The 21,865-nt window shown below is 47.0% G+C and overlaps 2 protein-coding genes across 6 annotated transcripts in view; one reads left to right on the top strand and one right to left on the bottom strand.

The window, feature by feature from the left end:
• Positions 1 to 21,865, bottom strand: part of ACTR10 (actin related protein 10) — a 464,033-nt gene that overhangs the window by 85,992 nt on the left and 356,176 nt on the right. The window lies entirely within an intron of this gene.
• Positions 2,362 to 19,734, top strand: LOC138771094 (major centromere autoantigen B-like). Its single transcript, XM_069950546.1, has 13 exons — positions 2,362 to 2,474; positions 13,582 to 13,603; positions 13,772 to 13,790; positions 13,972 to 14,013; positions 14,677 to 14,718; positions 15,625 to 15,660; positions 16,367 to 16,405; positions 17,444 to 17,494; positions 18,068 to 18,112; positions 18,317 to 18,367; positions 18,680 to 18,712; positions 18,990 to 19,037; positions 19,288 to 19,734. Exons 1-12 carry the CDS (start codon positions 2,400 to 2,402, stop codon positions 19,033 to 19,035), a joined length of 501 nt encoding a protein of 166 aa, XP_069806647.1. The 5' UTR covers positions 2,362 to 2,399; the 3' UTR covers positions 19,036 to 19,037; positions 19,288 to 19,734.

The raw sequence follows: 21,865 nt of genomic DNA, 5'->3' as shown, positions 1-21,865 counted from the left end.
TGGGGGGGCGGAGCTTCTGGGTGATACCGGGGACATGGTTTTGCCCGGTCTTGAGTCCAGGTATCCTCCCAGGGCTGCTGGAAACCTGACAGCTGCTGCAGCGTCAGATACTGGGGCCAGCCAACTAAGGACAGGCAGCCTCACTCTATGGCTGTCTGGGGGCCCCAGCTGTGGACTGTCAGTGGGAGTTGGGGAGGGGCCCACCGAAGGATCCTCCGGTCCTCCGGTGGCCCAGTCCGACACTGTCCCCACCAATCCATTGTGCCTCCTGTAGCCAGATACAATACCCCATGCAACTACATATGTCCCCTGTAATGAGGTTCCACAGCCAGATGTACCTTTGTATTGAGATATGATGCATCTTGTATACAGTTACAATACCATGTAGACACAGATACCCCCTGTAGCCAGATACAATTTCCTAAGTAGCTAGATATGAACCCTGCAGCCACATACAATAACCCTATAACCAGATACATTACTCCTTGCTACTAGATATGCTACCTGGATCAAATTCCATGTCTGCTATAGCCAGATACAGTGTGCCCCTGTAGTCAGATAGAATCCCCCCTATAACCAGTTAGAATGACCCTTACAACTAGATATGCCCCCTGTAACAATTGTATTGAAGAGTGTAGGGGACTGGACTTCTCAATACACATATTTGTTAAAATGGCTGCCTATGGCAAACTGCACAATAGCAGGGCCGTCTTAACAGCATTATGGGCCCCTGTGCAGAGGTGCGAATTGCCCATAGTAGCCAATCCCCCCATATAGTGACCCCCATAGTAGCCAATCCCCCCATATAGTGCCACCCAAAATAGCCAATCCCCCCATATAGTGCCCCCCATAGTAGCCAATACCCCCATAGTAGCCAGTGGCCCCCATAGTAGCCAGTGCCCCCATAGTAGTTAGTGCCCCCCATAGTAGCCAGTGCCCCCATAGTAGCCAGTGCCCCCCATAGTAGCCAGTGCCCCCCATAGAAGCCAGTGCCCCCCATAGTAGCCAGTGCTCCCCATAGTAGCCAGTGCCCCCCCATAGTAGCCAGTGCCCCCCATAGTAGCCAGTGCACCCATAGTAGCCAGTGCCCCCCATAGTAGCCAGTGCCTCTATAGTAGCCAGTGCCCCCCATAGTAGCCAGTGCCCCCCAAAACAAAAAAAAACAGTTACTCACCTGTCCGCCAGCCCCAGCAGCTCCTCTCCCGTCAGCGCGCCACTCCCGACATCCTCGGGCACAGGCAGCGGGGTGCAGAGAGACTGCCTGTGCCGGAAGTGTCCGGCTGCACGACACATCCAGGACACCGGCAGCGTCTCTGTACCCCGCTGTCTGTTTCCGGAGGATGACGGGAGTGGCGCGCTGACGGGAGACTTCAGCTGCTGGGGCCGGCGGATGGTAAATGAGTTCCTGGTCCGCCCGCCCCTTCTATCGCCGCTTAGCTGAGTCGATCAGAAGCCCATGAAAGAGCTGCTCATTGCACTTTCCTGGGCTTCTGATCGGCTCAGCTGAGAAGCGATAGAAGGGGCGGGCGGGCGGAGGGGGGTCGCTCAGGGCCGCTCACTATGCATATGCATAGTGAGCGGCAATAGAGGGGGCGGGCGGGACGGCTTCCTTGCGGTGCTCAGCACTGCTTGGAAGCCGTCTTCACTTTATAGGACACACTTAGTTTTATAAGTGCATCTTATAAAGCGAAAAATACAGGTCACAGAGGGCAGGGGCCCCCTAGGATGCAAGGGCCCCCGGGCAGCCGCCTACCCTGCCCAATGGGTAAGACGGCCCTGCACAATAGTCAAGATGAACGTAAACACTAAACCCCAAAAGAGACCTGAACCCTACACAGGCAGAGCAGGCAGGAAAGTAGCGGCAGATATGTAATAATAATCACTTATTACCCTTATATAAAACTATTAATAAAATAGTAATTATATAGGGAAAAATATTCTTATAGGAAGGGGCTGAAACCTTTTGCTAAATGTTTTTTTGTTTGAGCAACATTATCAAGTATCAGTATAAACCATATTAAAATACTGCAGCCGAGCGCATAGACCAAGATCTTATTCATCCAAACAAGAAATTTCCGCCAATGGCCAATTGTTCATTATGTATGTAATGTTTATATCAGTGATATTGCATTATGGTTAGTACAAGTGTTTGTATCAAGATGTTTAAATAAAGTTTATTTAAAAAAACAAAACAAAAGAAATATGACATCATAATAGAACAGCTACTGGACCCTTCAGAGCTTTATTAGGAGTTGGAGCGTAAGTACGCACATCCATTGGCTCCTGGTATTTTTTGCTATTTTCTATTTTTCAATCAGTTTTCTCCATGTAATCTTTAATTTTTTCACACACACAGGCGATTTCTGCGAGAGATTGGCGACAGGAGGCGATTTGGAGAAATGGAAGAGGAGCCGAAGATGGACGTGGAGCAGTCCGTAAAGGAAAAGGACGTTCCAGTTGTCTTCGAGCAACATGTGAGTAAGAATTCCCCATCCAGTATAGCAGGGTATAGCAGAAAGGGTTGTATAGAGATGGGGTTGTGTACATAGTGGGATGTCCTGTCCAGGAGTATCTGTACCTGTAGATACTCCTCCCTGATCACATGACCACATAGGTGCCCCAGCCCCCATAGGAGACAGTGGTGATGGGAGGAGATGTGTAGAATGGGGAGCTATAAATACCTCACACCCTGTTACTTATTCCCCATGTTCAGCCATTTCCCAACTGCCATTTTGCCATGTTCCATGCAGGGGGCGGGGCTTAGTTGGCCATGATAACTGCTGGGTGGTGGCTGTGGTCTATGGCCGGGCTCATGCACTGTGTGTGTTATGTGATCTCCAGCACCTCTGCGGACATAGGAAGGAATATACTCCTATAAGGCCCCGTTCCCACTGAGCAAAGCTAGCGGAATTCCGCGACGGAATTGTCCGCCGCGGAATGCCGTTAGCCTCCCGCTCATAATGGGACTCTATGGGAGGCGCGCGCTGCTGCTCTATACGCGCTGAAGAATGAACATGTTCATTCTTCAGCGCGGACAGGGCAGGAGCGCGCGCCTCCCATAGAGTCCCATTATGAGCGGGAGGCTAACGGCATTCCGCGGCGGACAATTCCGTCGCGGAATTCCGCTAGCTTTGCTCAGTGGGAACGGGGCCTAAGGTAGAGAGGGAAATCACATAGCACACATACATGGGCCTGGCCTAAGACTTTATCCAGATGTGCAGTAATATGTGACAATGCTATCACTGGATCAGGATCTACTGTGTGATCTGTCATGTTAAATAAATAAAATATTAATAATAACGATATATATGGTACAAGATGGGAGTTTTAGTTATGCAAACAGGAGAACTCCAAGCTGTAAAACTACAAGTCCCATAAAGTATAGTCCCCACAACATGATCATGGGAGTTGTAGTTCTTCAACGTGGAGCTCTCATGTTTGCATAACTACAAGCCCCATTCTCATGTTGTGGTGACAGTACAAGATGGGAATTGTAGTTCTGCAACCTGGAGCTTTTCAAGTTACCTAACTACAACTCCCATCATGTAATGTCACCAGGACATAATGGTAGTTGTAGCTGTGCAACAGCTGGGGGCCACAGTAGATGGAAAGTGACACAGGGGGTTACGGGGAAGCCTGGAGTGAAATCCTCCCAACACATTACAGAGACGCTGAGATGCTGGTAAGCAAGGGGGGTGCTGCTGCACATTGTCCCTCTATGGGCTCTACAGGCAGACAAGGAGGCCTGGAGTGGAATCCCCCTCGTCTTACAGCGCCACGGAGATGCTGGGGCCCTGAGGATGACCGGAGCCGCCACTTCTCTTGCACAGTGAAATCCCCCCAATCCCACACACCACACATTAAAGAGCTGCTGAAACGCGCGTGCGGGGGGAGGAGTTGCAGTACATCGTCCTGGCTATACGGGCAGATGGGGAAGCCTGTAGTGGAATTCTCCCCCAACCATAGCATCTCCTCCATGCTGTAATGGGGGAGGATTCCAATATAGGCTTCCCCTTCTGCCTGTAGACCCGGGACAATGTCATCAGCACAGTGTCCGACAGACACAGCAGCCGGCCATCCTCCGTAGCGGCCGGCAGACAGAGCAGCCCGGCCATCCTCCATAGCGTCCGACAGAGACAGCAGCCCGGCCATCCTCCATAATAGCCAACAGACACAGCAGCCTAGCCATCCTCCATAGCGGCCGACAGACACAGCAGCCCGGCCATCCTCCATAGCGGCCAACAGACACAGCAGCCCGGCCATCCTCCATAGTGGCCGACAGAGACAGCAGCCCGGCCATCCTCCATAGCGGCCGACAGAGACAGCAGCCGGCCATCCTCCATAGCGGCCGACAGAGACAGCAGCCCGGCCATTCTCCATAGCGGCAGACAGACACAGTGCTGTGAGTGGTGAGAAAATTAAGATGTTGCCGAAACAGGAAGTAGATAAGTTTTTGAATAAATCGATGCAGGTGTATGGGGGCTGCGGGAAGGGGGGGGGGGGGGGGGTGGGATTGGGGGTTAAAAATAATTAAATAAAAAAAAAGGGCAAAGTAATAGCACATCCTACAGATGTAAGAATAAATGTAATTTTTTGCATGATTACTGAGTTCTCCTTTACAAAAATAAAAAAAAATATTTATGTATATTTATAAAGTAGACTGTACTCTGATTTGTTGTTAGGTGTAACATACATTTACTGTCAGATAGCTGCTATACTGTAAGACTAGACTGACACATGTGCAGTGCGGACACAACATTACAGGCACCATAAATCCTGTTATAACCACAAAGGAGGGACACAGACTGTAAAACATTGTTGGGTGGGTTCACACGCACCAAATCCCCCTAACTCCGCCTCCCGCCCAACCCACCGCTACTCGGTGAATACTTTACCCGTTCGAAATTTGGCTTGTTTCTGTGGCTTCCGGCTCCCTGACATCCCGCTCAGCCAATCAGTGCTCTGTCCCGCCGCAGCCACTTATTGGCTAAGGAGGACGTCAGGGAGCCGTGAGCCACAGAAGCAGGCCGGACTGCAGACAGATAAAGTATTCACTGGGTAGCGGTGGGTTGAGGGGGGCGGAACATACTGGCAGGAGAATGACATACAGAATGACAGTACTGTGAAATCTGCTGCGATCTGGTGCGTTTGAACCCACCCTTAAGGGTGCGTTCACACCTACCGCATCTGCAGCTTATTTTTCCGTGGAAATCCGCAGGTCTGGTGGTGCAGATTTCAACCTGCGAGATATCCGCGTATGTGTGCGTTTTGCGGTTTTTCTGCAGCAAGTTTATCGCAACTGAAATGTCCGTTTAGAATGAGAGACATTTTAAACTGACATTTCGGTTGCGATAAACTTGATGCAGAAAAACAGCAAAACGCACACATACGCGTATTTCTCGCAGGTTGAAATCTGCACTACCAGACCTGCGGATTTCCGCGGAAAAATAAGCTGCGGATGCGGTAGGTGTGAACGCACCCTAAAGGTATAATGTATATGCTAAAGTATAGAACGATCTTACCAAATGTATACTGCTTGTAGATCAATGGTAGTCTGCTCATCCCAAATGTGCAGGGTAGGAGGATGTAGTGAGCACCTTTGTCCCTAATACCCCTATGTCAGGTGAACCAAACTACCCCTGCTCGCTCAGAGACCCGTTGGGGTATAAATGCCCTAATAAGTGTGACCCCTGCCCTGTCCAATTCCTCTCCAATGCCATATTAATACCCTATCATTTACTCCCAACTGGTTCCATCCACCAGGAATAGTAGTAGCACTAGGGCTGGGGGTAGTAGTAGCTGTAGGGCTAGCAGAAGTGGTAGCTGTAGGGCTGGGGGTAGTAGTAGCTGTAGGGCTGGCAGTAGTGGTAGCTGAAGGGCTGAGGGTAGTAGTAGCAGTAGGACTTGCAGTAATAGGAGCAGTAGGGCTGGGGGAATTAGTAGCTATATGGCTGGGGATAGTGGTAGTGGCAGCAGTAGGGCTGGGGGTAGTGGTAGCTGTAGGGCTGGGGGTAGTAGTAGCTGTAGGGCTGGAGGTAGTAGTAGCTGTAGGGCTGGGGGTAGTAGTAGCTGTAGGGCTGGGGGTAGTAGAAGCTGTAGGGCTGGGGGTAGTAGTAGCTGTAGGGCTGGCAGAAGTGGTAGCTGTAGGGCTGGGGGTAGTAGTAGCTGTAGGGCTGGCAGTAGTGGTAGCTGTAGGGATGGGGATAGTAGTAGCAGTATGACTTGCAGTAATAGCAGCAGTAGGGCTGGGGGTAGTAGTAGCTGTAGGGATGGAGGTAGTAGTAGCTGTAGGGCTGGGGGTAGTAGTAGCTGTAGGGCTGGGGGTAGTGGCAGCAGTAGGGCTGGGGGGAGTGGTAGCTGTAGGGCTGGGGGTAGTAGTAGCTGTAGGGCTGGGGGTAGTAGTAGCTGTAGGGCTGGGGCTAGTAGTAGCTGTAGGGCTGGCAGTAGTGGTAGCTGTAGGGCTGGGGGTAGTAGTAGCTGTAGGGCTGGCAGAAGTGGTAGCTGTAGGGCTGGGGGTAGTAGTAGCTGTAGGGCTGGCAGTAGTGGTAGCTGTAGGGCTGGGGGTAGTAGTAGCAGTAGGACTTGCAGTAATAGGAGCAGTAGGGCTGGGGGAATTAGTAGCTGTATGGCAGGGGATAATGGTAGCTTTAGGGCTGGGGGTAGTGGCAGCAGTAGGGCTGGGGGTAGTGGTAGCTGAAGGAGTGGGGTAGTAGTAGCTATACAGCTGGGGGTAGTAGTAGCTATAGAGCTGGGGGCAGTAGTAGCTGTAGGGCTGGGTGTCCAATGTGATAGAGACAATGATTGGCACTATCGCCTATAGAGATCAGTCCAATATGTGCAAAATTGAGTTCATAAAAGTACCAGCAGAGTGTTCTCTCCCCCCTTACTTCATATATAGAAAAAATAAGATGTGCAGGGCACTCACCGTAAAACTTGACTTTTATTTAAACCATGTTAAAAATCCATTTCACGGGATAAAGACGGCAGGAACGCCAGCACCATGCGGCAGCGTGACAGCTGTTTCGAGTACGTCAGTATGCTTCTCCAGACGCCTGGTGCTAGCATTCCTGCCGTGATTATCCCTTGTAATGGATTTTTAACATGGATTAAATAAAAGTAAAGTAGCTTTAGGGTGCAGGGTAGGAGGATGTAGATAGTAGTGAGCACCTTTTACGGTTCTATGGTGAGTGCCATGCACATCTTTTTACGGTGAGTTCCCTGCACATCTTCTTTTCTATATATGAAGAACCTGTACTTCTTACTATTTTGGGGAGCTAGGGGTAGTAGTAGCTGTAGGGCTGAGAGTAATAGCAGCAGTAGGACTTAGGGAAGTAGTAGCTCTACGGCTGGGGATAGTAGTAGCAGTAGGGCTGGATGTAGTAGTAGCAGTAGGGCTAGAAGTAGTAATAGCAGTAGGGCTGGAGGTAGTAGTAGCAGAAGGGCTGGAGGTAGTAGTAGCAGTAGGGCTGGGGGTAGTAGAAGCAGTAGGGCTAGAAGTAGTAATAGCAGTAGGGCTAGAGGTAATAGTAGCAGTAGGGCTGGGGTTAGTAGTAGCAGTAGGGCTTCGGGTAGTAGTAGCAGTAAGGGTGGGGTAGTAGTAGCTATAAGGCTCGGGGTAGTACTAGATGTAGGGCTTGGGGTAGTAGTAGCAGCAGTAAGGCTGGGGGGAGAAGTAGCTGTAGGGCTCGGGGTAGTAAAAGCAGTAGGGCTGGGGGTAGTGGCAGCAGTAGGGCTGGGGGGAGTGGCAGTAGTAGGGCTGGGGGTAGTTTTAGCAAAAGGGCTGGGAGAGGTAGTTTTACAGGCAGCTGTGTTGGAGGAGGGGCAGGGAGCAGCGCAGGGTCCGTAACTGCTCTCTGGTGGCCTCTGTGTGTCTCTCCTGCTTCTTCCACTGATCTTCTTCCTCAGAGTCTGCCTGCTGCGGGGGGATCTTCTGTGTTAAATGCTGCAGCGCTCTCCCTGCTGGGCCGGAGTCTGGTTATGAGTGAGGTTGGCAGCGGGGGGAGGAAAGTGCTGGATGCGATATGCGGGGTAGGTGCAGACAGTCTAGATCTTTTTTTCGCCAAAATAACATCATGCAGTAATTTTTGTTTTTTGGATACTTTTTGAAAATCCACCCTAAGGCCATGTTCACACATGGCATGAACATCAGCCGTTATTTGACACAGCCGGTGTTTAATGTTTCAAACAACAACCCATGTCTCAGATGTTCACAAGGCCAATACTGTAGTATCGGGCAGGTGAACATCTCTTCATTTTAATTTGAATGCGGGCACATTTGGGTGTGCTCATAGTCCTTTACATTGTGCAGCCGCTGTTTACTGAATAGCGGCCGCACAAAATAGACCCGTTAATTATTTTTTGTAGACGCAGACAACCACGGCCGTAGTGTATACATAACAGCAGTGATTCCATACAGTGTAATGTAATTGTACACTGTCAATAATACACATAGTAGCAACATAGTAGCTGCAAACAATGTATGAAAGCAAATGCAACATCAACCAATAAACAAGCAGGTGTGAACAGGATGGGATGCACGCCAGTGTAGATAGGTACAGGAGCTATTAACCCTGTTAAGCCCTGAGCATGGTGCACCAATCTACCCTTCCTCACTGAGGGAACCATCGGAGTAGACGCCTTCATAATGGCGGCTCCTGCCCTGTGCTATCCCTACTCCCACACCCTACGCTTACCCCAGTGGCGGATTAAATGTACCCAGGACCCCGGGCTGTCCACCCAACCTGCCCCCCCCCCCCCCCCCCGGGTCAATCCACCCACATTATACTCCGCTACTGCCCCCCCCCCCCCCCCCCCCCCCCCGCTGTCGCCGATAAACACTGCCTGCCTCCCCTCCCTGCTGGCCCCAATAAACATAATGTTTGGTCCCTTGCTGCTCCCAGTAAGCTTTGTCCACCCCACCTCCACTGCCCCCAATAAACATACTGCCACCTGGTTTCAGGAGAGGAGGGCGCTGATCTTATAGGGGAGGTCACAGCCGCACAGAGGAGGTCAGGAGAGGAGGGTGCTAATCCTATAGGAGAGGTCCCAGCAGCACAGAGGATGTCAGGAGAGGAGGGTGCTGATCTATAGGAGAGGTCCCAGCAGCACAGAGGATGTCAGGAGAGGAGGGCGCTGATCTAATAGGGGAGGGTCCCAGCAGCACAGAGGATGTCAGGAGAGGAGGGCGCTGATCTAATAGGGGAAGGTCACAGCAGCACAGAGGATGTCAGGAGAGGAGGGCGCTGATCTAATAGGGGAGGGTCACAGCAGCACAGAGGATATCAGTAGAGGAGGGTGCTAATCCTATAGGAGATGGTCCCCCTCTCCCCCCCTTAAAGATGGTCACCCTCTTCCCTCCTTATAGATGGTCACCCTCTTCCCCCCCTTATAGATGGTCCCCCTCTCCCCCCCTTATAGATGGTCACCCTCTTCCCTCCTTATAGATGGTCCCCCTCTTTCCCCCCCCCTTATAGATGGTCCCCCTCATCCCCCCCTTAAAGATGGTCCCCCTCTCCCCCCCTTATATCCTTATAGATGGTCCCCCTCTTTCTCCCCTTATAGATGGTCCCCCTCTTCCCCCCCTTATAGATGTTACCACTCTTCCCCCCCCCCCCTCTTATACATGGTCCCCCCTCTTCCCCCCCCTCTTATAGATGGTCCCCCTCTTCCCCCCCCTTATAGATAGTCCCCCTCTTATAGATGGTCCCCCTCTCCCCCCCCCTTATAGATGGTCCCCCTTTCCCCCCCCCCCTTATAGATGGTCCCCCTCTTCCCCCCTCCCTTATAGATGGTCCCCCTCTTCCCCCCCCCCCTTATAGATGGTCCCCCTCGTCCCCCCCCTATAGATGGTCCCCCTCTTTTCCCCCCCTCTTATAGATGGTCCCCCCTCCCCCTCCGTGCAGGCAGATTTAAAAAAAAACCAAAAAAAACACACCTTACAACCCATTCCCCCGTCGAGCCTCTCCGTCTGTCCCCGGCTAATGTGCGGCTGCCGGAGGTGTCCCATCCTGTCCCCGGCAGCGCGCGCATCACAGAGCTCCCCGTGCGCCGGAAGTCACAGCAGCAGGTGCTCGGGGAGCTCTCTGATGTGCGCGCTGCCGGGGGATAGGACGGGACACCTCCGGCAGCCGCACATCAGCCGGGGACAGTAAGAGCAGGACTCTTGCGGTCACAAGAGCCTGCATTGGCGAGGGGGGGCCGGGCCGCAGCGGCATTATAATGTGGGCGGCGTGGCATGGGCCCCCAGGAGCCTCGGGCCCCGGACGGCCGCCCAAACTGCCCACATTATAATCCGCCATTGGCTTACTCTTATGCTGCTCCCTACGCAGCATTTCATGTACAAAGGACTCGTCAGGGGAGGATGATGAGCCCGGGTATAGCACTGCATCGGGGTTCAGTACAGTGTGCGTCTGGCTTCAATAAACGTGGCACATCACAGCAGTGGCCGGAGTGCCTGGAGGACGCTAATAGCCTAATCTGTTGCTGTGTGACACCGATGCAGTGCTATACCCGGGATCATCATCATCCCCTGACGAGTGCTTTGTACATGAAATGCTGCGTAGGGAGCAGCATAAGGGTAAGCGTAGGGTCTGAGAGTAGGGATAGCACGGGGCAGGAGCCGCCATTATAAGGGCGTCTACTCTGATAATTCCCTGAGTGAGCAGGGGTAGATTGGTGCACCATGCTTAGGGCGTAACAGGGTTAATAGCTGCTGGCGTGCATCCCATTGTGTTCACACCTGCTTGTTTATTGGTTGATCTTGCATTTGCTATCATACATTGTTTGCAGCTACTATGTTGCCTCTATGTGTATTATCGCACCTGACTGAGTGATGCATGATGGCACTGTGGCCTATCTGTATATAGTTTTTGTGGTTTGGTTTTGCTGTGGAGGTGAGCACACACTGTTCTTGATTAGTTTTTTATCTATATTTTAAAAAAGTTATATATTACCAATAATACAATGTTTTCTCCTGGTATACTATAAAGTCAGGTCGGCCTATTTGTCTGTATATATGTGAAGATTAGGGAAATAAATGACTGAGTACATATAAAATACAATTTTATAGCTGTGCAAATGGTCATCAGCAAACACACATGCTTCCCTTGTATTCTCTCTCTATTACCTATCTGCCTGTGTCTGCAGCTCTGTACCTGGTATGGACAGATTCTCTGGAAAGCTGAGCTATCATTGGTTGCTGTGGGCAGCTGACACCAGTTTCAGTTTTAGGCTATGTTCACACAATGTATTTTTTATAACAAGACAACCACTGTTGTTTTAACTGTGTGTGAACATAACCTTCCACAGTTTGATAAATCTGGGTCATAGCTGCCTGCATCCATAAACAGTGCCACTATTGTCCTCAGTTTTTCTGTGGTACTGCGGCACATTTACTAGTGATGTGAATAAAACTGAGTTGTAATACCACATAAAACCTGAGGATACGCATGGCGCTGTTCTTAAAAAAAATCAGCAGTATTTTTCTAATTCTGGATAAGCCACATAACCCCCTACGTCTTGCACTGACAACTGGATAAAAGCTTACACTGATTTGTTGGATCATTGTCCTCATTTTTCACCTACAACGCCCCCACCCCCCACAAAAGTGATAAGTAAATACACAAATTATACCAGAAATAGATTATACAGCATATATGAGAGTTTTATATCTAACAACGTGACACAAATATGACGGTATATTACCCCCAATGTGTAATGGATGGGGATTTTAATACAATTATCTGAAATCACTGATCACTGATCTACCTTCATTATATTCATCTGTGGCGCAGGTTTTGGGAGTTTCTACTTTTTATTGATATGCCTCCATTTTAATGGCAGCCATATTGGATCAAGGGCAAATTTTTCCAATGCAAAGGTGATCACGTAGCACATAAAAAAGGCAAACCAAGGAAAACATACCAAAGATATTGTTCGGGAACCGAGGTATTACTGCATGTCTGGAACATGGCTGCCATCTTGGAAGCCACGATCAAGATGGTCATGTAGTACATTAAAGATGACTACAATTGTCTCAGAAATCGATTGGTACAACCATATCTGCAATATCTCTTGTGGTTTGAAAGGTATCAACACAGAGGGAGAACTTTATCAAGGCTGTGGCCGGGGCGTATGCCAGGGAGAAGGCGCAGATTTGCTTCTTCTCCCAGGCGTATGCCTGCCATATCCCCCCGCTCGTCTGATGGGCGGTTAGGAAGGGCAGCGAGTTTGGGAGGAGGCATGGTTTTTACATATAGCGGTGCGTAGTCGCAGCCAATGATTTTAGATCAGGATCAAAAGACAAGATCATCAGTGATCAACATTGTCATCGCCTGATCATTTTCTTTATTAAAAGGAGAAATAGTCTAAATCGTTGTTCCCCGCAGCGGAGGCATAGAGAGATGCAAGAGCGGGCGGCTATTTGAACTTGGCGTGCTGCCTATGCTTCTTCCTGCTGCGGGAACAGCTCCTCCGGCCCCTGGACCTGTCCCCAGGCTGCCGCCTACACTTCTGGAGTCCCCACCGACCCCTGCTAGGTGGTTCGGACACTGGCGACATTCCCCAAGCTGCTACAGCTGCCTCTTGCCGCCACAAGGCTCTTCTCCACCAGTCTCCCTGATGTCCTGATACCCAGGCCGCCCACCACCCTTCTTGAGCCCCATGCCCGCTCTCTGGTCCGGCAGCCGTCTGGTGGAGCATACACTGGCCGCAGCTTCACTTCGACAGGACTCACCTCCACTGGCCTTCCTGACTTCCTTGGACCTCTCACCAAGCTCCTGCCATCCTCCTCCAATGCCTGCTGTGGTGCCAAAATCAAGTAGCGGCACCAAAATTAAACAGAGATAGCTATTGCCTCTCTCTCTGCCTCTGTTGCAGGGGAACAGGGGATTACCCCTCAGGGTAATCCCCACTCTAAACAGGTGTTCCCCGCAGCCACAGCAAAGAGAGAGAGGCAGTAGCGCTGGCTACTTGGTGGTGCTACTTGAATTTGGAACCGCAGCGGGCATTGGAAGAGGACGGCAGGTGCCTGGTGACAGGTCCCAGGAGGTCGGTGGAGGTGAACCCTGTAGGGGAGAAGCAGCAGTCGTGGCCAGTGTATGCTATGCCAGACCAACGCCAGATGGGGCTCAAGAAGGGTGGCGGGCGGCCTGGGGACAGGTACTGGGAGGTTAGGGAGACTGGCATAGGAGAGCCCCGCGACGTGGAGGGGCAGCTGCAATCAGCTGATGACAATAATCATGGACTGATTGTTTCTTTTGGTCCTAACCTAAAAACATTGACCGGCGACTGCACATTGCTACGTGTTATAACGATGCACGGCCGACGGCTGATGAATGTGTAAAGAAAATAATATGCTTTATTATTTTAGACTTTTAGGCCATGTTCACACATTGTACGAACAATGGCCATTGTTGCATTGAAAACAGCATTGAAGTCAATGTAGAACGGCCGGATATAATTGATATCAATTATTTTTATGGCCAAAGCAGACAACAAGCACATAGCTCAGATGTACACGGACGTTTCATGCTCATCAATATACCAATGTCCTCTGCTTACTCTCTATATTTCCTATTTCAGGCTGCACAGGATGACGTCGAGGGTGAGTTTTACCTCTTTATAACATCACCTTCATAGATATCATGTCTAACATCTCATCACATATATCACACCAGTCCCCTACCCCATTGCTGTGAAACATTGTGAAAGTTACATCATGAGGTTTAAAGACATATTGAAAACTAACACTTTTCTATTTTTTTTTCTTCAGATGGAGGATCGGATTCCAGGTTAGTAAATCTTTACTGAAAATGTAACTTGTGTGACCCTATAATTCCTCCCCTATAGACACCGATCAGCGCCAGGATGCCTCTGTATAAACGGTCTTCTTATTGATAAAGTTCTGCCAGAAAACTAATGTCTGTAATGTGTGTTAGGTTTTCACTATCTTCTCTATTCTATCCCTAACAGCAGCGAGGAAGACCCCGAGGAGGAGGAGATGGAGGTTTCGGAGTAAGTATCTCATAGTAAAATATAATAATATAATAGTTATATCAGTCACAAAGACTTGTTTACTATTCAAAGTTTTTTTTTTAATGGAATAGTTCAGCAAAAAAGTGCCAGAAATTTGTATTTTACTTCTATTAAAAAAAAAGCTCCAGTACATATCAGCTGCTGTATGCCCTGCAGGAGGTGGTGTATTCTTTCCAGTCTGACACATTGCTCTCTGATGCCACCTCTGTCTGTGACAGGAACTGTCCAGAGAATCAGCAAATCCCCATAGAAAACCTCTCCTGCTCACCAGACTGGAAAGAATACACCACTTCATGCTGGACATACAGCAGCTGATAAGTACTGGAAGACTTGAGATTTTTAATGGAAGTAAATTACAAATCTCTGGCACCAGTTTATTTGAAAGAAAAAAAATGTTTGCTGAACCACCCCTTTAATTCCACATTATTTGCTTTTTTTTTACCAAACTTTGTAGCATTTAGTTTAAATGTAAAACTAAAAATGTAAAACTTGTGTGACCCTATAATTCCTCCCCTATAGACCCCGATCAGCGCCAGGATGCCTCTATATAAACTGTCTTCTTATTGATAAAGTTCTGCCAGAAAACTGCTGTCTGTAATGTGTGTTAGGTTCTCACTATCTTCTCTATTCTATCACTAACAGGAGCGATGAAGGCCCCGAGGAGGAGGAGGAAGAGGATTCAGAGTAAGTATCTCATAGTAAAATATAATAATATAATCGTTATATCAGTCACAAAGACATGTTTGCAGGGTGGTCTCGTCTTAAAGGGAACCAATCAGTACAATTGGGCTGATATGGTTCCCTGGATCACTGTATACAGCTCCTGAGCAGCCTGGGCAAATACCGGCCGTGGCTGCAGCAGAAGCTGTATATCGGAGAAAAAGAGGTTTTACTACTAGAGCGCGCAGCAGGCAGAGACAGGGAGGTAGTCATCTGGGTGCCCATATCTGGTCACCGCTGTCTGCCTGTCAGCGTGCTCGGCAGAATGATTGACAGGAAGAGAGGCCAGTAACAACAAGCCTACAAAAATTAGTGTTCTTTTAAGTTATTAGTTTTTTTTTTAAAGGATTAGTAATTTACTTCTATTAAATAAACTCTTCAAGTAGGTATCAGCTGCTGTATGTCCTGCAGGAAGTGGTGTATTCTTTCCTGTCTGACACAGTGCTCTCTGATGCCACCTCTGTCTGGGACGGGAACTGTCCAGAGAAGCAGCAAATCCCCATAGAAAACCTCACCAGCTTTACAGACTGGAAAGAATACCACTTCCTGCAGGACATACAGCGGCTGATAAGTAATGGAAGATTTGAGATTTTTTTAATGGAAGTAAATTACAAATCTCTGGCACCAGCTGATTTGAAAGAAACATTTTTGATTGCTTTTGCTTGCATTTTTTCTAGAAAACTTTGCAGCATTTTCTTTAAATGTAAAATTAAAACATAAAACTTGTGTGACCCTATAATTCTTCCCCTATAGACACTGATTATGGCGAGAATGCCTAAACTGTCTTCTTATTGATGAAGTTCTCCTAGAAAACTGATGTGTCTGATGTGTGTTAGGTTTTCACTATCTTCTCTATTCTATTCCTAACAGGGATGAAAAGATCAGGGAGGAGTTTGAGAACTGGGTGTAAGTATCTTATAGTAATATATGTGACAGTAATATTATAGTTACATCAGTCACAAAGACATGTTTGTAGGGGGTCTCGTCTAAAACCAACAAGCCTCTGCTCCACGCTCCCTGGTGCTTCTGCCTGCTCCTCGGTATCTTCCTGGCAGCAGCAGCAGAAGCCAGGAAGATACCGGGCAGCGAGCAGAAGCACCGGGGAGTGTGGAACGGTATGTATATACTTTGCTGTTTTACACTAAAGGCAAAGACTGCATGGACATCGCCAAAGATATACACAGGCCTTGCTGCACGATTATTGAGGCGTGTAATAGGCTCAGTAAATGAGTGATGATCTAAGTCTCCTCTATCTTCATGACTGATGCCTTTAAGACACTTACTCAGGAACACAGAAGGGACGCCGAGCAACGTCACCTTGGATATGTTAAAAAATGTCCATTGGTTTAATATAAGAAAAGTAAGAAGACATTTTTATAGGTGCACTCACATATTGTACGTTAAACATAGATTAACCAAGATTTCACGCAAATTTTTCAAATATTCGAACCCAAATACCAAGTGCGCTTTTATAGTCAGATCATCTGTTTTAATAAATCTGGGCAGTGGATTTCTAATTTACCAGTTTCTATAAAATCTCCCCCAATATGAAGCACTTGGAGGACTGACTAATATTTCCTTCATAATATGCAATTTTTTTGTCATGTAATAGGTGGAAGATGAAGGTCATGGATGCGCCATGGATGTTCAGGTAATAACACTACACCAAAAAACAGCAATGACATCAAATAAATCATTTTTATCATAGTTTGTTTTTGTTTGTTTTTTACTTGCTTCACAACATAAAAGAATAGAATAAAAAGCGATCAAATGTGGCTTAGAATGCACACAAAAAAAAAAAAAAAAACAGGTTTTCACACAAAAATATGTTAGCACCCCAAGTCCTCTGTAAATTGATATGAGGCCTACATAATATCCTAAATAAAAGGGGGACCCCTAAATCCACTTGGTGCTCCTTGGTGTCTAAGACCTATGTGTCAGACATGTGGAGCCCTAGAGACGCTATTAAGAAATTTCTCAAACTTCAGAATCAGGGAATAAATATGGAGTTGCAGTTCTCTGCCAACACCGGCTGCTATGTTACAGAAAGAAAAACTATTAAAATAGAAAATCAGAAAAGACAAATAAAAATTTTAAATTAATTTTGGCACAACTTGATTTGATTTTTATTTCCTCAGGAGGGGGTGCAGGTTTAGGGGGTGTAGGTTTAGAAAAAGGGTGGTTTCAAAATATTTTTAAAATTTTAATAGAAATATGGAAAACTGCTACTAAATGTATTAGCTCTTAAATGTTCTAAACAAAATAAAAGATTGATTAATAAATTTTGCAAACATAAGGTAACTATTCTGTAAATTATCGATAATAATTAATTTATCAGGCAAGTAGAGAATTTCAACTAAAATCTTATGTGTTCTAGAAATTTTAGAACTTTTATTTACAATAAAAAAAATTATTGCCACTAACATAACACTTGATGTGTCATGGAACACAATGTCAGAATCACTTAGATGCAAAAAAAAGTTACTGCCATAAAAAGTTATTCATGTCAAATTTTAAAAATAGGGCAACGGTGTTAGGGAAACAACTGGCAGTGACGAAAAGGGGTTAATAAATATCATTAGTGGAATTCATGTTCTTATTGAGACATCACAATAAATTGCATTTTTTGAAAGTTTCAAATGGGGCAAAGTAACAATCATCCTAACCAAACCTATGTTCTCTGTTACAGGAAGGGCCGGTTTCCACTACGCACCTGGCACCCTAACCTGCAGACCATCATGTAAGTATGAAGAAGAGATAAAATCATCTACATTATGTGGGATAACAATATGAGTCCATGGAGATCAGAGTTCCCCACCCAAAACTCTGTGTAGTCACATATCCCCCAAAACTGTATATAGGTATAAATATGAGCTGGTTTATATTCTATATTCAGTGAAGTTGACGAAGACGCGGATGAGGACGAGGCGGCGGACATCCCCAGGTGAGGGCTCAAAGCTTATAGTGTTGTAAATACATGTTTATTTTTTCAATCATCCAGTATAGAGAGAGGAGCTGCGGGAGGACAGGATAGGGGGCGCTCTAATTAGACATAGCATCATATTTTTCAATTTATTTTAACAGCATTTATTCACATTGTAAACTGCTGACACTGTGAGATAGCCATTAGGGTCCCCATACACTTCATACTTTAGTTGGCCGTACCCGACATATATAGTACTACTATGGTCAATGCATACAGCAATGTACAGCTCCACCCATTACCTTTGCAATCACTTTCTTTACAATAAACTATATAATCTGTAATATAATGATATATTTATTTATGACATGGTTTACATTCTATACACAGAGAAGAGGAAGAAGAGGACGAAGTGATCACCGAGGAGATCCCCAGGTAATGAAACAAAGCTTAGAGTATTGTGAATACATGTTGTTTTTTTTTGTCCGTTCCCGACATATATAGTACTATCATGGTAAATACATACAGCAATGTACAGCTCACTCCATTACCTTTGCAATCACTTTCTTTACAATAAACCATATAATGTGTGATATAATAATACATTTATATATGAGATGGTTTACATTCTATACACAGAGAAGAAGAGCAGGACGAGGAGGAAGAGGCGACGACCGAGGAGATCCCCAGGTAATGAAACAAAACTGATAACATTGTGAATACAAGAAACTGTTATTTCCCATCCTGTATAGAGAGGACAGGGGGCGCTCTATTTGGAGGTGGATATAATTTCTATTGTGGGTAATGGTGAATATTATATTACTGCAGGAGTGAATAGAGCTGGTAATAAATGCTGGAAGGATAGAACTAGACCTGAGCTGATGGCCCAGCTATAAGAATACATTTCCTTTATATTGTTTCTATATAATGTGCTCAGCAATTCTGGTTTCCTTACACTAACCACTGATTTCCCTCCATTTCTTGGTCATTTCTCCTGGGCAGAAGCAGCAGCAGAAGGAGATCCATCTTATCCAGGTAAATATATGGGATGATACACTTACATGATAACACACCTCTATAGCTGCACAGTATATCCTCATGTCCTCACTATATATTATATTATCAGTCACATATAATAACCATGAAAGGCCTCATGTACATAATACAGACATACAAGTTACATGGTGCCGCCTGTATCACACCCACTAGGATAGCACTGAGTCCCCTCTCTCCAGTGTAATGTCTATTCCCCATCACTGCTGACGGGTCTGATCTCAGGAAAGTCATGCTGGTTTTTCTCTTTCCCTTATAGACTGCGGGCGCTGTTCTGCTGCTGCTGCGCCACCACGGAGGAGTAAAGGTGAGTAACCAAAATCCCATCACACCTCAGATCACTTTTATCCTGACTGTATTTTCATATGGAGCCCGTCTCTCTCTCTCTCTATATATATATATTTATAGTCGCTCCATATGAAAATACAGTCAGGATAAATATATATATATATATATATATATATATATATATATATATATATGTAACCTGTGATTATTAACAATGTTCATCATATCTTTATACTGTTAACACATGGCTTGTTATATATCCTATCTAGATAACACCGCGCCGCCAGTGTGAGGAGAAGACACCCGACCATCTGGAGCTGTCTGGAGGAGGAGGCGTCCGGAACATCAAGGGGTAAATGAGGCGCCAGTAAGAACAGGAGGAAACATTTACCTCACATGGGGGGAGGAGGTGCCCCCATTTTCCATCAGAAATAGGAGGAATACACTCTAAGAACACCTAGAGTGTCTGGAGGAGGTGCCCTTAAAGGGGTTATCCAGGTAACTAAAAAGGCATTTCCTCCCTCGCCGCCATCTCACTTCTGGTTTGGTCTCCTCACACACCAACACCTTCTTACCTGGCAAAACGGAGGCGGCCTGAGACAGTGGGCCAGGTACTTTGTTGTGACTGTCGCATGCGGGTGGAACCAGTGGCGGTCAATGTACAAACAATGTTGCCTATGTCATCACAGCATTGTGCGTACATTGACCACTGCTGGCGGTGAGTTTAACCCACATGTGGTGATCACACCATAGTACCTGATCTACTCTCTCAGACCATTGCCAGGTCAGAAGATGTTGGAATGAGATGAGTCCGAACTGGAAGTGAGATGCTGGTAATGGTGGAAAGGAAATGTCTTTTCAGCTCCCCAGATAACCCCTTTTTAACATCAGGAGGCAAATTAGGGCCCATAACATCAGGAGGATTTATTTGCCTCATACAGGGGGAAGGAGGAGCCCCCATTACCATCAACACTAGGAGGAATACACTCTCATAACACCTAGGGGGTCTGGAGGAGGTGCCCTTAAAGGGGTTATCCAGGTAACTAAAAAGGCATTTCCTCCCTCGCCGCCATCTCACTTCTGGTTTGGTCTCCTCTCACATCAGCACCTTCTTACCTGGCAAAACGGAGGCGGCCTGAGACAGTGGGCCAGGTACTTTGTTGTGACTGACGCATGCGGGTGGAACCAGTGGCGGTCAATGTACAAACAATGTTGCCTATGTCATCACAGCATTGTGCGTACATTGACCACTGCTGGCGGTGAGTTTTACCCACATGTGGTGATCACACCAGAGTACCTAATCTACTGTCTCAGACCTTTGCCAGGTCAGAAGATGTTGGAGTGAGATGTGATCGAACTGGAAGTGAGATGCTGGTAATGGTGGAAAGGAAATGTCTTTTCAGCTCCCTAGATAACCCTTTTTAACATTAAGAGGCAAATTAGGGCCCATAACATCAGGAGGATTTATTTGCCTCATACGGGGGAAGGAGGAGCCCCCATTACCATCAACACTAGGAGGAATACACTCTCATAACACCTAGAGGGTCTGGAGGAGGTGCCCTTAAAGGGGTTATCCAGGTAACTAAAAAGGCATTTCCTCCCTCGCCGCCATCTCACTTCTGGTTTGGTCTCCTCTCACATCAGCACCTTCTTACCTGGCAAAACGGAGGCGGCCTGAGACAGTGGGCCAGGTACTTTGTTGTGACTGACGCATGCGGGTGGAACCAGTGGCGGTCAATGTACAAACAATGTTGCCAATGTCATCGCAGCATTGTGCGTACATTGACCACTGCTGGCGGTGAGTTGCACCCGCATGTGGTGATCACACCATAGTACCTGATCTACTGTCTCAGACCTTTGCCAGGTCAGAAGATGTTGGGATGAGAGGTGATCGAACTGGAAGTGAGATGCTGGTAATGGTGGAAAGGAAATGCCTTTTCAGCTCCCCAGATAACCCATTTTAACATCAGGAGGCAAATTAGGGCCCATAACATCAGGAGGATTTATTTGCCTCATATGGGGGAGGAGAAGCCCCCCTTTAAGATCAGTAACTAGAGGAAGAGACTCCCTTAACACCTAGAGTGAGAGACAAGAGTCTACAGGAGGCAGCAGTAACATCTAGAAGCAAGTGAGGTGAATTTATCATCAAGATTCATTGGTGTCAGATGGGTCAAGAGTGATAGAGCTACTCACCCATCTATGCTGTCAGTGGTAGAGTTGGTATTAGCACCTGATCAACCTAAACCAGTGATGGAGCCCCCTTCTTCAGGTTGTGCTGCCCTTATCTGATTCTGAAACTATGTTTAATTAGTGTTACCCTCTAAGCCCAGAGGAGGGGCAACTCTCCAGCCATGGCTCCCTCGAGGTTTCCCCCACAGGGGGTTTTTCCTCGCCTGAGTGCTGGAGGGTGACTCTTTGTGAGTCGGGGGTCTGTTTTGGTGTCATATAATTTAAAATAAAATTATGATCATTTGACACCTAATTACAATGTGTCATGTCTTTATTTTGCTGCTTTGGTGTCACTTATTTTGCTTTGGACTTGTATATTTATCACATATTGCAAAGTCAGAAAACCACACATCTGCCCACCAAAGAAACACCTCCATTATTTTATTTAATCAGGATCAGGACTTAGAGACCATTCACTTTAATACCCTTGTGGACAGTGCCCCATGGAGGAGACTGTTTAAGACACATGACAACTTTATCTGTATGTGTGTATGTACGTTACATAGTATTAATTCAACTGTTAGTTAACACTAATTATAGCAGCCAATGCAGGCCTACAGGAAGCGTAACCCTACTTTCCCAGGTGACTGAAAATCCAAAATTGCCTATGTGGGCAGG

Source organism: Dendropsophus ebraccatus, chromosome 13 (genome assembly GCF_027789765.1).
Source record: "Dendropsophus ebraccatus isolate aDenEbr1 chromosome 13, aDenEbr1.pat, whole genome shotgun sequence".
NCBI lineage: Eukaryota > Metazoa > Chordata > Amphibia > Anura > Hylidae > Dendropsophus > Dendropsophus ebraccatus.
Note: the sequence above shows the minus strand (reverse complement) of the source record. Positions and strands in the feature narration are given on the sequence as shown.

Excerpts from the sequence above, each read along its gene's own strand:
- LOC138771094 (XM_069950546.1), top strand. The coding sequence starts at position 2,400 with ATGGAAGAGGAGCCGAAGATGGACGTGGAGCAGTCCGTAAAGGAAAAG. Across the intron at positions 15,661-16,366 it reads GAGGAGTTTGAGAACTGGGT|GTGGAAGATGAAGGTCATGG; the intron begins GTAAGTATCTTA and ends GTCATGTAATAG. Across the intron at positions 17,495-18,067 it reads CCTAACCTGCAGACCATCAT|AGAAGAGGAAGAAGAGGACG; the intron begins GTAAGTATGAAG and ends TTCTATACACAG.